Below are 12093 nucleotides of genomic sequence, written 5' to 3' on the forward strand. Positions count from 1 at the left end.
AATTATGTTATAGAGACTAAAAAATATTTTTTTTATAATAATAAATTTAATATATTAGTATAATAATACTATATTAAATAGAGTCAATGATTTGATATACATTTAATCATAAAATAATATCGAATAATATCATTTAACAACTCTAATTTTTTTATTATTTATTAACGATTTTTATAATGTTTTTATATATTAAAAATAATAAAATATATTAAATATAATAATTAAATATTAATAAACATCTAATTGATACTATTTTTAGTTATGATTACTATATTAATATATTAAAATATTTTATTATTTTTAATATATTAATATTTTCAATACAATTTCTTTTACAAACGTTTGACATTTATAGTATTTTTATATATTAAAAATAATAAAATATATTAAATATAATAATTACGTATCAATAAATTTATAATTGATATTATTTTTAATTATAATGCCACTATTTTAATATATTAAAAATAATATTAAATTATTTATAATTATAATAAATAATATTATTAAATTAATATAATATAAATATATTAATTAAAAAAATTAAAAAATAATTTAAAGAAAAAAAGCCTGCGTGGAGCCTGCACGCACGAAGTGCACCAAAGGGACCTACCGAGCCGTCAAACCTTTATTTAGTAAATAAATTTGATTTAAGTCAAAAAAGCCAAATACTTTTTTTTTAACATTAAAAATCTAAAAAGCCCATATCTTCCACTGATCTATTCCCAATAAACTGGCTGTACATTAGAATTAAATAACAAAATCCAATTGGTTTACCAACATCAATAAACTTTTTCCCGGACCAACCTTTTCCACTTAATATTTACCTCCAACTAGAAACTGAACAGAAATTTTCAAAAGCACAAGGTGTGTTCCTAGAGAAAGAAGAAAAAGTTTACATTCAATTTCTGAAGGCTTGAGAACGAAAACTGCAACTGGATTAGCTTACGAATGTGAGAACCAATCTAGACTATACTTGCTTCTGATGCAATCGCTATTTCTTAAAATCCTTACCAATCTTCTATTTCATCATCAGAAAACTGGCCTTCTTCATTGTCCAAACTCAGCTTCTCAGTACTGTCATCCCATGCCTCTTTCTGGTGCATACGCACATGATGAACTTCAACACCTGAGGAGGCTCCACGCCCAAGCCATTTTAACACAGGAAGGTGCTCGGTAGCTACATCTGACACACTAGAGAAGCTGGATCCACCATTAGCAATGTATCTTTGGCTCATAGTCTCTTTCTGCATAAACACATAGAAGGCGGCTTATTAAGAGTCAAGTTCATCATGCAAGCCACATGCAACTTCTGCATGCAACCATATTGCAGCTCACAAGGTGATCACAGAACAAGTATGCAATTTGCTTTAAAATGCTTGCTTACAGGGCAAGACTCAGAAAAGCAAGTCCTTACTAACAGTTCATGACTCACAGCGCAACTGTTCAATGTAGAAATTCTTAATTTCAATGGTGTCAGAAAAACACAGTTTTCAAGCAACCTTTCAGCAAGTGCAAATGAGTACCAAAACTTCTTTTCTTTTACTGCTTGGGGATGGGGGATTCCAATTCTTCGAAACTGTCAGAAAAGCTCCTTGTTGAGGTTCAAGATCATCTTATAAATTACATGTGTTGCATTTGAGGAAAAAAGGTTGCACTTATTCGTTGGCTTTATGATTTGAAACGGAATAGTTTCCTTCTGATGTAACAAAAAATAATAAATTGACATAGTAAAAGCCAAATGAACAACATGAGTTGGTCAACAAAAAAAAATGCAGAGAACAGAAATTCAGCATGCCTGATTCCGCGGCAGTGCTTGCTCAACCTGCCAAAGTTTGGGCCTGCGAATAGCATGCCACCTGCATTTTCAAAAGGATTTCCCTTATCGTTCAGACTTGTAATATATTGTTTAACCAATCAAAATGCATCAAGCATATAACAAAGACCTGGAAGGTGAAGGATTGGAATTTCCAAACAACACCCCACGGACAGCAACTGAAGCAGCAGCTGATTGCAGAACACTCTCGGCCTCATTATATCTAGCCAAGACTCCATGGAAAGATGAGAGAAGCAAGTCTGCATCACTCAAATATGAAGCTACATCCCAGGCAGCATCCATTGCTTCATCACTTATAAAATCTAAAACTGCAAGAAAACAGAACGCTGGAACTAATATTGTAAAATATATAATGCACAAACCCAAAAGTCATGTAAAAAATTCTTATGTGTATGTGCTCATCAAAGAGATGGTTACCATTTTCATGCAGAAAATCAGCAATTGGCCTTGCTTGCCCATGTGCTTGGCAAAGAACCTTCTCCGGAGCATCCATTCTCATTGGTAACCGAGCAAACTTGTCATGCACAAAAAATGCATCTGGGTCTACAGTAAATAAAAAGAATATATGCTCAAAGAAAAACAATTTTGTAGATAAATGTAGAATGACACCATTAAACTGCAGCAAAACAAGAATAGTACATGCACGCATTTTACAAGCACTTGCAAAATCACATAAAGACATACTAAACTTTAACAGACATGCAAGTTTATAATGATTACCTAATACCATTGTAGCTTCAGTTCCCCTTTTATTGTGCAGGAACTTTCCCAAGGCATGAAATAGAGAGAGGGTCTCATCTCTACCAAAAAGCAGTGAAAAACCACTGATCAAAGCATCAAGCTCATCTGAGTTTCTATCTGAGTGACTACGAGCAGAATTGCACAATGGCACACTAAGCCCCAGATCTGGTTTCACACAGAAAAGCTGTAAAGATGTAATTGCATGTCTGATATCACCTCCACTGGCTTTTGCTATGAGATCAATCTGTTCAGAGGTCATATTACACTGCTCGTGTTTGCATATTCTTGAAAGTGCCTTCCTAATGGAATTATTTGTAATTGGGTTAAAAGCAACCTGAAAATTCCCAAATCAATTTCAATTGAGCATTAAGTAACAATATACTACTAATTTTTCTATGGACTTGTTTAAGAAAGTAACCTTACAAGCTCCAGCACTCTCAAGGGACAACTGAAGTTCTTCCATGTAACGTGCAGTATGGTCTGCTGAATCAGCTTTACCATAGTCTGTTATCAATACAGCTGTTGGTATCCGAGTTGATCTTACAAGAAGTAGCAGGCAGTTCTGAAGTCTTTCAAAAGCAACTCTTCCATGTGTCACAGGAAGATCATCAATTAAGAGTATAATTGGTGATTTTGATTCGGCAGAAATTGATGAAGGAATTACTCCATATTTCCTTATTTTTTCAATGAAGTTCACAAATTCTTCCAACTTGGATGTGTAGTGTATCCCTAATATAGACCAGAAAATAAAATAAATAATGCTGTAAGTTTGAGATCAAAATTTGAACTTCTTGTTCCTATACGAACAACATATAGTAAAAGCTTTAACTTAATTCCCATTCTTAAAGCCCTTAATCAGATGGCCCGCCATAAATTATACATGTTTAACACGGCGGTATTCACCCTTCAAGAGAAAATGCATTTCGCTCAGCAAGAAGAAATTTTTAGGCACGCAATGGCATAATAGAGATAAAAGTAGACCAAAGACTAACACAAGCTTCTTTCTCCATGATAATTTACCTGCACTGGCATTATGCAAGTGTTCTTGCCAAATCGTGGGTGTAGGTGCATTCCATTCACATAATGTGGCTCCAAAATGAGATGCAATCACATGGATAGTTGCCTACATGAAAGGAAGAAAGGTTGCTCATCAATGGGACATTACCAAATTAATTCCATAAACTAGTTGCACCTTTTTTGAGATTACTCTTTCTTATCCACCAAAAGTAAATTAATGGAATTCATACTGAAAGCAAGTTCCAGGAAATTCACACACACATGCAAGGCCTCAACACATCCAAATCACTATGAACAGAGACAGGCCATAAGCAACTCCATTTCAAGTGGGATAGACTTGGGCCAAAATTTACTAGCAACAACAGAATATCATTCAACACTGCAGAAGCAAAGATTGAAGAACTAAAGTTTTTCTGAATTGATATGGCCTATTGCAAAAACATTAAATATAGGATAAAGACATCAGTGCATGAATAGAAAATTAAAAACTCACAGATTTTCCAACACCAGCTTCCCCAGTTATGACAAGCACATGATTTTTAAGATTTTCCTGTTAAAAAAAGGGGGCAACTTCAGAAGCACAAATTCACAATGAAGTTCAAAAAAAACAAAAAAAAGAAAGAAAGAAACAGTTAGAATAAATTTTACTTTGCCATAAACTTTCCCATACACAAACCCCGAGTATTTCCTAACTTTCTAAAAATGAATCAATCGCAAGCAACACAATAAAAAATAAAAATTCTGTAACCTTATGCCACACTTCTCCATTTTTTCTTAGTATAATTCCAATTACCATCATAAAAAATTTGTACTTGGGCAATAGTAGCATTCTGAACTGATTAAGAAAATGGTGGAGCACACCGAAGGACTAAAAACAATTTCCCACGGATGATCCTTGGTAGTGGTGAGCAAAACTTCAGTTCTAACAAAAAAACTGAACCAAACCATCCTAATTCAGTTTTGGTTATTATTTTTAAAGAATTTTGGTTTTCCAGTTTACTTCGTTAATTTGGTAGGAAAAAGAAACTGAAGCAACCGATTTAATACATCTCTATTTAAGTCCAACCTTTTCCAGGCCTACACTTTCCCCAATGTAAGGCCCAGCCAAACATTCCCTTCAAGTTTCATCAAAAGCCCCAAGTCTCAGCCCTACATTGCATTCATCAAAAGCCCAAAGCCTCCAAAATATGTCTTAAGAGGGCAAAGAGCCACTGGACAGCTCCAAACTTCTCCGCGAGCCCACCATCCCAGCGTTCATGCAGCAACCCAACCTTGCCAGTTGCCACCATCACATCATCTCTCACACTGCAAGGCTGCAACCCCTCAACCTAGCCAGTTGCTGTCCACTGCCCTCCATCCATCTCTCTCCTTGAATCCTAGAAAAAATTGTTGTGTCGTCTTCCCTCTCCTTGACTCCTTGACAAGTACACAAGTCCATGCATGCTAGTTTGAACTACTTCCATGCATGTTAGTTTGAACTACTACCTCTCCAATTGGCAATTTTCATACAGTGGGTTGCATAATTTGTTCTCCTCTTTTCTCCATCTTTCTTCATCGTTATTTTCTCGGATTTCCCTTTTTTTTTTTTACCTATCACCATTCTTCATATATCCAATTGTTGATTTTGCGGTTCATAATCTAAAAATTCAGTTGTTGATTGTGGTTCATAATATGAAAATTCAATTTTGTATTGTTTTAACTTTAATTATTGATTTTGCTATTTATTTTGTTACATATTATCTGTTTTTCTAAGGTTTTAATTATCTCTTTTTGGAACCCTTTTTCTGTTTATTTTATGAGGATAATGAGATTTCTAGTTACCGATGGAGATTTTTTCATGGAGGACATATCAACCAAACCAAATTATTTCTGTTTTTTGCCTATTTTTCCACACTTTGGCCATTCAGTTATTTCAATACAGGTCAGAATCCAATCGACAGAATGGGCAACCCTAATCCTTGGTCTACAAAGTAGACACAGTAGGCCTTTCTTCATGACCATTCAATGCAATAGTTCTTTTTCTGGTAATTAATATTTTAGTTGTTAATGAAAATGATTTGTACAAATATAACGAAAACTGAAAACCTTTCTTCAATGCTTGAATGTAAAACCATTCTTTGCAGAATGCAGTCAAAATCCAGCTTCTAGTTCAAAGCAATATTTACATAGTTAATTTCCTTTTTTTTCTCCTTTTCAAGATCATTCAGGAATCTGAACATTATCATAACAGATTAGAAAACATTATTGTTACCTTTGAATCTCTCAATCTTTCCTCAAACCACGCTTTGACTTCTTCAACCTGCAAAGACCAAATTAAAGATAAACCATATACAGAAATTCACGTATGGGAATGTGAAGCAAATGCACCAACCTTCTTCTTGTGAACAGTGAGTTCCTCCAGAGAACGAGGCATGTATTTATCAACCCATAATTCCTTCACGTTGTTCCTTCCAGAACCTGATGCAAGCGTCTCCTTCGAATTAGCTTTAACAGGCAACTTATATGTGTCTTTGTGTGTGTATTGAGAAAACAAATTGCGCCCAAAACAGAGATCACAGGCCACAGCCCATGGCATACCAGCAGATACCTTGGACCCATAAAAAAATTCATCAAAATCTCCGCAAGGAAATGTGATCTGCATAGAAAAACAACCAAATCTGTGAGCACCTCTAAATTTAACAAAGATAGTACTAATTCTTTTCATTCCCTTTCCTACCAGAGTAACTGCATCTATATAACAAATTAAGCAAGCTCAGTAAGACTATTTAAATATAAAAGAAATTGCATACGAAAATGCGAGTGTCATAGAACTGAAACATTAACCAAGTAGCAGTTGTAGTGGTAATAATATAATAACATTAAGAATAGTAATAAGCAAACCTCATTCACATTGCTGCATTCTTTGCTCATGCGAGACCGCGTACCAGATATTCGAGGCTTCTTCGGTTCTCTAGAATTCGTACGAGTAATCAACGGCCTCCTCGATTTCGGTTTCGGATAGCTCTGATACGAACTGAGTGAACTTTCATTATCTTCATCATCTGATGATAAAATGACAACGCTATTCCTCTTCCCCATGAGCGTGACTAAGAAAGCAAGAAGCCAAATGTTTAGGGTTCTGTATTGACAAACCTAGGTTGAATAAAAACTTCCATGGCTAGAATTCCCTTTCTATGTGGAATGGAAAAGTGAAGAAATGTTAAAGAGGGAGATTTTGAGAAAACAAGCTTTTTGCCACCAATAAATAATTTGAGAAATGGAAAATCAAAGAGAAGTTGTTGCAGAGGTTTTGCCAGTGAAGGATCATTTCCCGGGGTTTTTAGTAAGAGAAGATTTGAGAAAGAGTGCAGGGGAAGCTTGAGATGGTGGTGCATGGGCTGGACTTGGGAGCTTGGCCCATTTACACTTTTACGATCTCAACTCTCAAGCATCGGTAAAATAACGAAATCGCCACCATTAGTGCGTTTTTTCCGTATGCTATTTGTTTTTTTCAAGTAAATGCTCAAAATTTTTGGTAAGTATTATTAAGTCTGTAAAATATAAATAACAAAGTGAAATAGTTTATGCACTCCAAGACTTACCCCCGGTAGAAAGTGCATCCTGTAGTCTTGAAAGGTCTAAGATTCGACCCCCCAACCCCTATTTCAAAAAAAAAAAGTGAAATAGTTTATTTCATCTACAGTCCAATAGATAGTTTTAACTAATATATATATTACCCTTTTAGTAGATCGAAAAATATAATGAACACTAATACTATTCACCTCATCAATTAGAGACTTATAGTCATAAATAACTGAATTAAAGTTTGAGTAATCCATGTAACTAAAATCAGTAATAGCCCGAACGCTACATTGAACATCTAACTCCATAATCATATTGAATCATTCCTCACTTTTAATCCAATTAAGAGCTTCTCTCATAGTTAAAATTTCAGCAATGCTCCAACATCACCAAAAATCACCATTTGCTTAGCACAAACAAACTCTTCCAAATTGTTTTGAATTATCAAACCCAATTCAATATGAAAATGATTAAAAGTGGCAGCATCAATATTTATTTTTAAAACACTTTCAGATATTTTGTTAAAATAGCTATTCCGTCGTAAAAAATATAATTATATTTATTTTCATATGAAATAAAAAATATATTTAATATAATTTTAAAATATATATATATTTAATATAATAAATTTTATATTATTTTAAATATATTTTATTTATTAAAAATAAAATTTATTAATTTTAATAACGATTAGTAACGATAATATGATGAAAATGTATATTAAAAAGTTAATAAATAAATTATTATTGCACTCTCAGGCTTAGCCTGATGGTAAGTGCATCCGGTTAAACCTGAAAGATCTCAGGTTCAAATCCCTCATCCCCCATTTCAAAAAAAAAATAAATAAATTATTATTTTAAAAAGATAAATATTTATAATTTATGAAAAATTAAGAAGAAAAATAAAGCAGTCTTTGTATTAAAATATTAAATACATGTGACTATTCATTTTATATATAAATTTTATATTAGTGGAAAATTAATAAATTCTCACTCATTTAATTAGATTATAATATGGACTGTATAAATTATAACCTTACTCATTGTTAATTATACATTAGGAATGTAACTTAGTTTCTCTATATGAAAATTAATTTGAGATTAAATCTATTTGAATAAAAAAATCATGATTTATTTTTAAAAATTAGACTTATTATTTTTAAATAAATTTAATTTTAATTTTAATTTAGATATCATAGTTTCACCTCACTTTATTTGTTTACAATCTTTTGAATCTTACTTTTAATTCAGGATACCACTAAATAACTAATTTTTCCTCTATTTATTAATAAATTCATATATATTCTTTTAACTGCGTACATGCAGTTATTTTATTTTTTTATTTATCCTTTTTATATATAATTAATTTTTCATATGGTTATAACCTCATTTTGATGTACAATTCTATCATGATACGAAGTTCTAAATATTTTTGGATATTTAAATGTCAAACCAATAAATAAACTTTATAATGCTAATTTTCAATTAAAAAAAAATAAAGGTGACATTCTTGCTTAATTTAAATATGTACATATTATTAGGAGATTGTTAAATTTAATAAATTTTTCAGATTTAATATAATTTATGCCATGTAGATTGAGTACATATACACATAATTTAATTATAATCATTACGCTACATAGTGGATGTCCCACTGCATTTGAAGAATACCGTGATATTAATTAAAATTTAAATTCAAATAAGATAAAATCCTCTAGTGATTATTTATTTAATCTAGATAGTGGAGCAATTATATAGAAATAAACTAAATAAATTATCATTATTAAATCTACTATGAAGTCAGAGTTTATTACGTTGAAATTGAAGTTAAGTGGCTAAGAAATTTCTTAGCAAATATTCCGTTAAAAATAAAACCAGCATCATCTATGTCAATGCAACTATTACTAAGCTATTGGAAAAGATAAAATTTTTAATGGTAAGAATAAATATATTCGTTTAAGACATAATGTGATTAAATGGTTGTTAAAAGATGAAACTATTTCTCTTAATCATGTGAAGTCATAAGTGAATTTAGCCAATTCTTTTACTAAATCTTTATGACAAAAATTAATAAATGAAACGTTGAGCGGAATGAGACTTAGTTAATCTGAAATCAACCGTGAGAGGAACTCAACTTTTGTGATGGGAAATCTCATAAAAAAATATTTATATGAGTAATAACAATTCATTTGTTAGTTCTGTTAATACTATTTAACGTTGACTCTTTCTATAGAGTGAAAAGTGTTAGAGTACATTGATAAGAGATGAACTAAAAAATATTAATGATATTCGTATCCTCTATGGATGGTGTATAAATTGCAATATACACTCGATAATATCATTTATATAAGCATGGAATGGAGCCGCTTCTATGAGATTGTGACATAATTTATAGCGCAAAATAATATTGACAATAAAATCTATAGAATGTTATGAGATTAATGGGATATTAGCCTAGCAAAAAGAGTTTTTAGTTCATAAAAAATAAAAGTTTCACTAATTACTCTGTATATTAAGTTTTATTAATATAGATCTGATTCATAATCCAAAAGACATTAAATTAAAAACATATACACTAAATCTTAAACTCACCAAATAAAATTTTATAGTGATTAAAAATTTTATTTATGAGATTTTTTTGTTAGTGCAGATTTGATTATATTATCTCAATAATTGTTATAACAGTACGACTAATTTTTTCACTATAAATATACTACACTTTTAGAAAGAAAAATACTCGCATTTTCTATTTTATTACTTCCTTTCTTTATATTTTCTATTTGATTATAAATTAAAAATAAATTCTAATAACCTATTTTATCTTTTAAGAACAAGTGTCCAATACGATTTTTTTTTCTAACATGTTGTACAAGAAAGAGTTACATGGAGCTCAATAAATTTAGCTCTCCCTGTTGGACAGAATCTATAGGCTTAAAGCCATGCATGTCACAGTTGTTCGTGTCTTGGTACGGCGGCACTCAAGGTTTCCTTCTTTTATCATGTCATGGTTTTTGGAGTCAGAGACCAACTACTTGCCAAGGTTTCTCGGATGATGGACTTAGGCCAATACTCTACTTGTAGACTTTAGGCAGTGGTTTTATTTTTTTAATTTGGACCCTTTTATGTTTAAGTTCTGAGCATCGGGCAAAAAATAAAAACCCCTGCCGTCTTTTCTCATGAATGTAATATGGTTTCTTAGAAATATGCAAGGAATGGGGTTTTTGCCCATTTGGAGTTTTGAAGATTTATATTTGTCAATTTAGGATTGAGAAAAAATATTTTGCACATTTGGAGTTTTGCAAGTACCAGCCCTGTCAACTGATAGAGAGATTCTCTGCCGGTTAAATGAATTGTTTTCTTATAATATTAAAGAAATCTGGCACTTGTTAAATGTAACAGCCCGGACGTGATCCCCGGCACTGTTACCGTTCACGGCCCAGGGCTATCGCTCGCCTGGCCTCTTTGCCACCTCGGACTTTCCACTGGTGTCGTGAACAGCTCTTAACATCCATTCACCCCTCACGGGTTCCTGGCAGGATTTGTCCCATTGGGTTCTTACATCGAATGCATCCTTCCCCAAGTGGATTTGGCCCAAATTTCCCTTTGAAAATTAGGTCGCCTCCCTCACTACTCGAACCCTTGACCTCCCACTCTCACCAGACTATTCCCTTAAAGTGGGAGGTCAAGGGTTCGAGTAGTGGGGGAGGCGACCTAATTTCCAAAGGGAAATTTGGGTCAAATCCACTTGGGGAAGGATGCATTCGATGCAAGAACCCAAGGGGACAAATCCTGCCAGGAACCCGTGAGGGGTGAATGGATGTTAAGAGCTGTTCACGACGCCAGTGGAAAGCCCGAGGTGGCAAAGAGGCCAGGCGAGAGATAGCCCTGGGCCGTGAACGGTAACAGTGCCGGGGATCACGTCCGGGCTGTTACATTAAACAAGCACCAAACTCTAATGATTGCTTGCTCACGGCAGAAAATCATGAAATTTATTTTGTAGTTTTTTAAAAATAAAAATAAAAAATTAAAATATTTAATTATTATTTTAATATATTTAATTATTATTAAACTTAAAATTTACTTAAATTCCACAAATTTTAATATATTACTAGCCATAAATTTATATTATTAGTCATTTATATGTATTAAAATTTTAATTTATCAATTATTTCATACTTTCGATTAATTTTTAGATGAAGTTAAAAATTTATAATGAAAAAATAATAATAAAAATAATGATCCGTATAAATTTAATTTAATAAATAAGAATAATAATAAGAATAATTAAATTTAATTATATAAAATTCATAATAATAATATTCTGGATAATCTTTAATGATGACTATGTAGATGACCATCTGTACCATACTGCCGTGGTCTCTTCTCTTGAGGGCACCTTATGTTGTATCGACACCCATCAAATGATGGCTCTTGTTGGCTCTCCTCAGAATCTCCAACATCATCGTCTACCATGGATAGATTTAAATCAGGAGGTTGAGATTAAGACCTTAAACTCTTCCCAATAACTGGATCTTGAGTTGCAAAACTAACATCCCCTGAATGAGGGGTTGAAAAAAATAACTCAGGGAAATCTAAAGAAAACAAGTTAAGTCGGTTTAAGGGATCATCCAATGATTATTGGAGGAATACAAGAAAAATAAACTGTGATGAAGTATGCGTCTACGCAGGAGAGAAGAAGTCAAACGATGTGCTAGCCATGCCTTCCCCTTCAGTCTTATCGTAATTATAAGGAGTTAGAGTAAATGACTAAAAAGGCATAGAAAAAGATCTTGGTGCCCATTCTGTATACTGACTCTGATAATCATCTCCATAAGTGGGCATGTGTGAAGATTGGCCCAATTATATGTATGAACCGTATGGATAGAATGCAACTGGTGATAATTTCTGCATAACACTGGGGTCTGGCGTAGGTCGTGG

General features: G+C 32.5%; 1 protein-coding gene across 9 annotated transcripts; it reads right to left on the reverse strand.

Annotated features, from left to right (window-relative positions):
* Positions 1 to 694: 694 nt before the first annotated feature.
* Positions 695 to 6940, reverse strand: LOC110602051 (cell cycle checkpoint protein RAD17). 9 transcript variants are annotated; one of them, XR_002485927.2, is made up of 13 exons: positions 6476 to 6940; positions 6173 to 6230; positions 5967 to 6052; positions 5847 to 5894; positions 4089 to 4145; positions 3599 to 3701; positions 2997 to 3307; positions 2558 to 2912; positions 2255 to 2380; positions 1947 to 2169; positions 1799 to 1859; positions 1503 to 1699; positions 1107 to 1247 (listed from the first exon to the last, which is right to left on the reverse strand). XR_002485927.2 is itself a non-coding variant. In XM_021739486.2 (12 exons), exons 1-12 carry the CDS (start codon positions 6671 to 6673, stop codon positions 1011 to 1013), a joined length of 1857 nt encoding a protein of 618 aa, XP_021595178.1. In that variant the 5' UTR covers positions 6674 to 6938; the 3' UTR covers positions 695 to 1010. The 9 variants fall into 9 exon arrangements, 6 of the variants coding, with proteins under 6 accessions (XP_021595178.1, XP_021595173.1, XP_021595181.1 ...); XR_002485928.2 differs by having other exon boundaries at positions 1113 to 1247; positions 1527 to 1699; XR_002485925.2 differs by having other exon boundaries at positions 1121 to 1247; positions 1388 to 1699.
* Between the last annotated feature and the right edge of the window lie 5153 nt (positions 6941 to 12093).

This window comes from Manihot esculenta, chromosome 1 (assembly GCF_001659605.2).
Source record: "Manihot esculenta cultivar AM560-2 chromosome 1, M.esculenta_v8, whole genome shotgun sequence".
NCBI classification, from domain to species: Eukaryota; Viridiplantae; Streptophyta; class Magnoliopsida; order Malpighiales; family Euphorbiaceae; genus Manihot; species Manihot esculenta.

What these genes read in the sequence shown, in the direction of transcription:
- LOC110602051 (XM_021739481.2), bottom strand. Translation starts at nt 6,673, where the DNA reads ATGGGGAAGAGGAATAGCGTTGTCATTTTATCATCAGATGATGAAGAT. An exon ending in AAAGATTGAGAGATTCAAAG is followed by an intron (nt 4,146 to 5,846) that starts GTAACAATAATG and finishes TTTTTTTAACAG; the next exon opens with GAAAATCTTAAAAATCATGT. An exon ending in AGAGTGCTGGAGCTTGTAAG is followed by an intron (nt 2,913 to 2,996) that starts GTTACTTTCTTA and finishes GGGAATTTTCAG; the next exon opens with GTTGCTTTTAACCCAATTAC.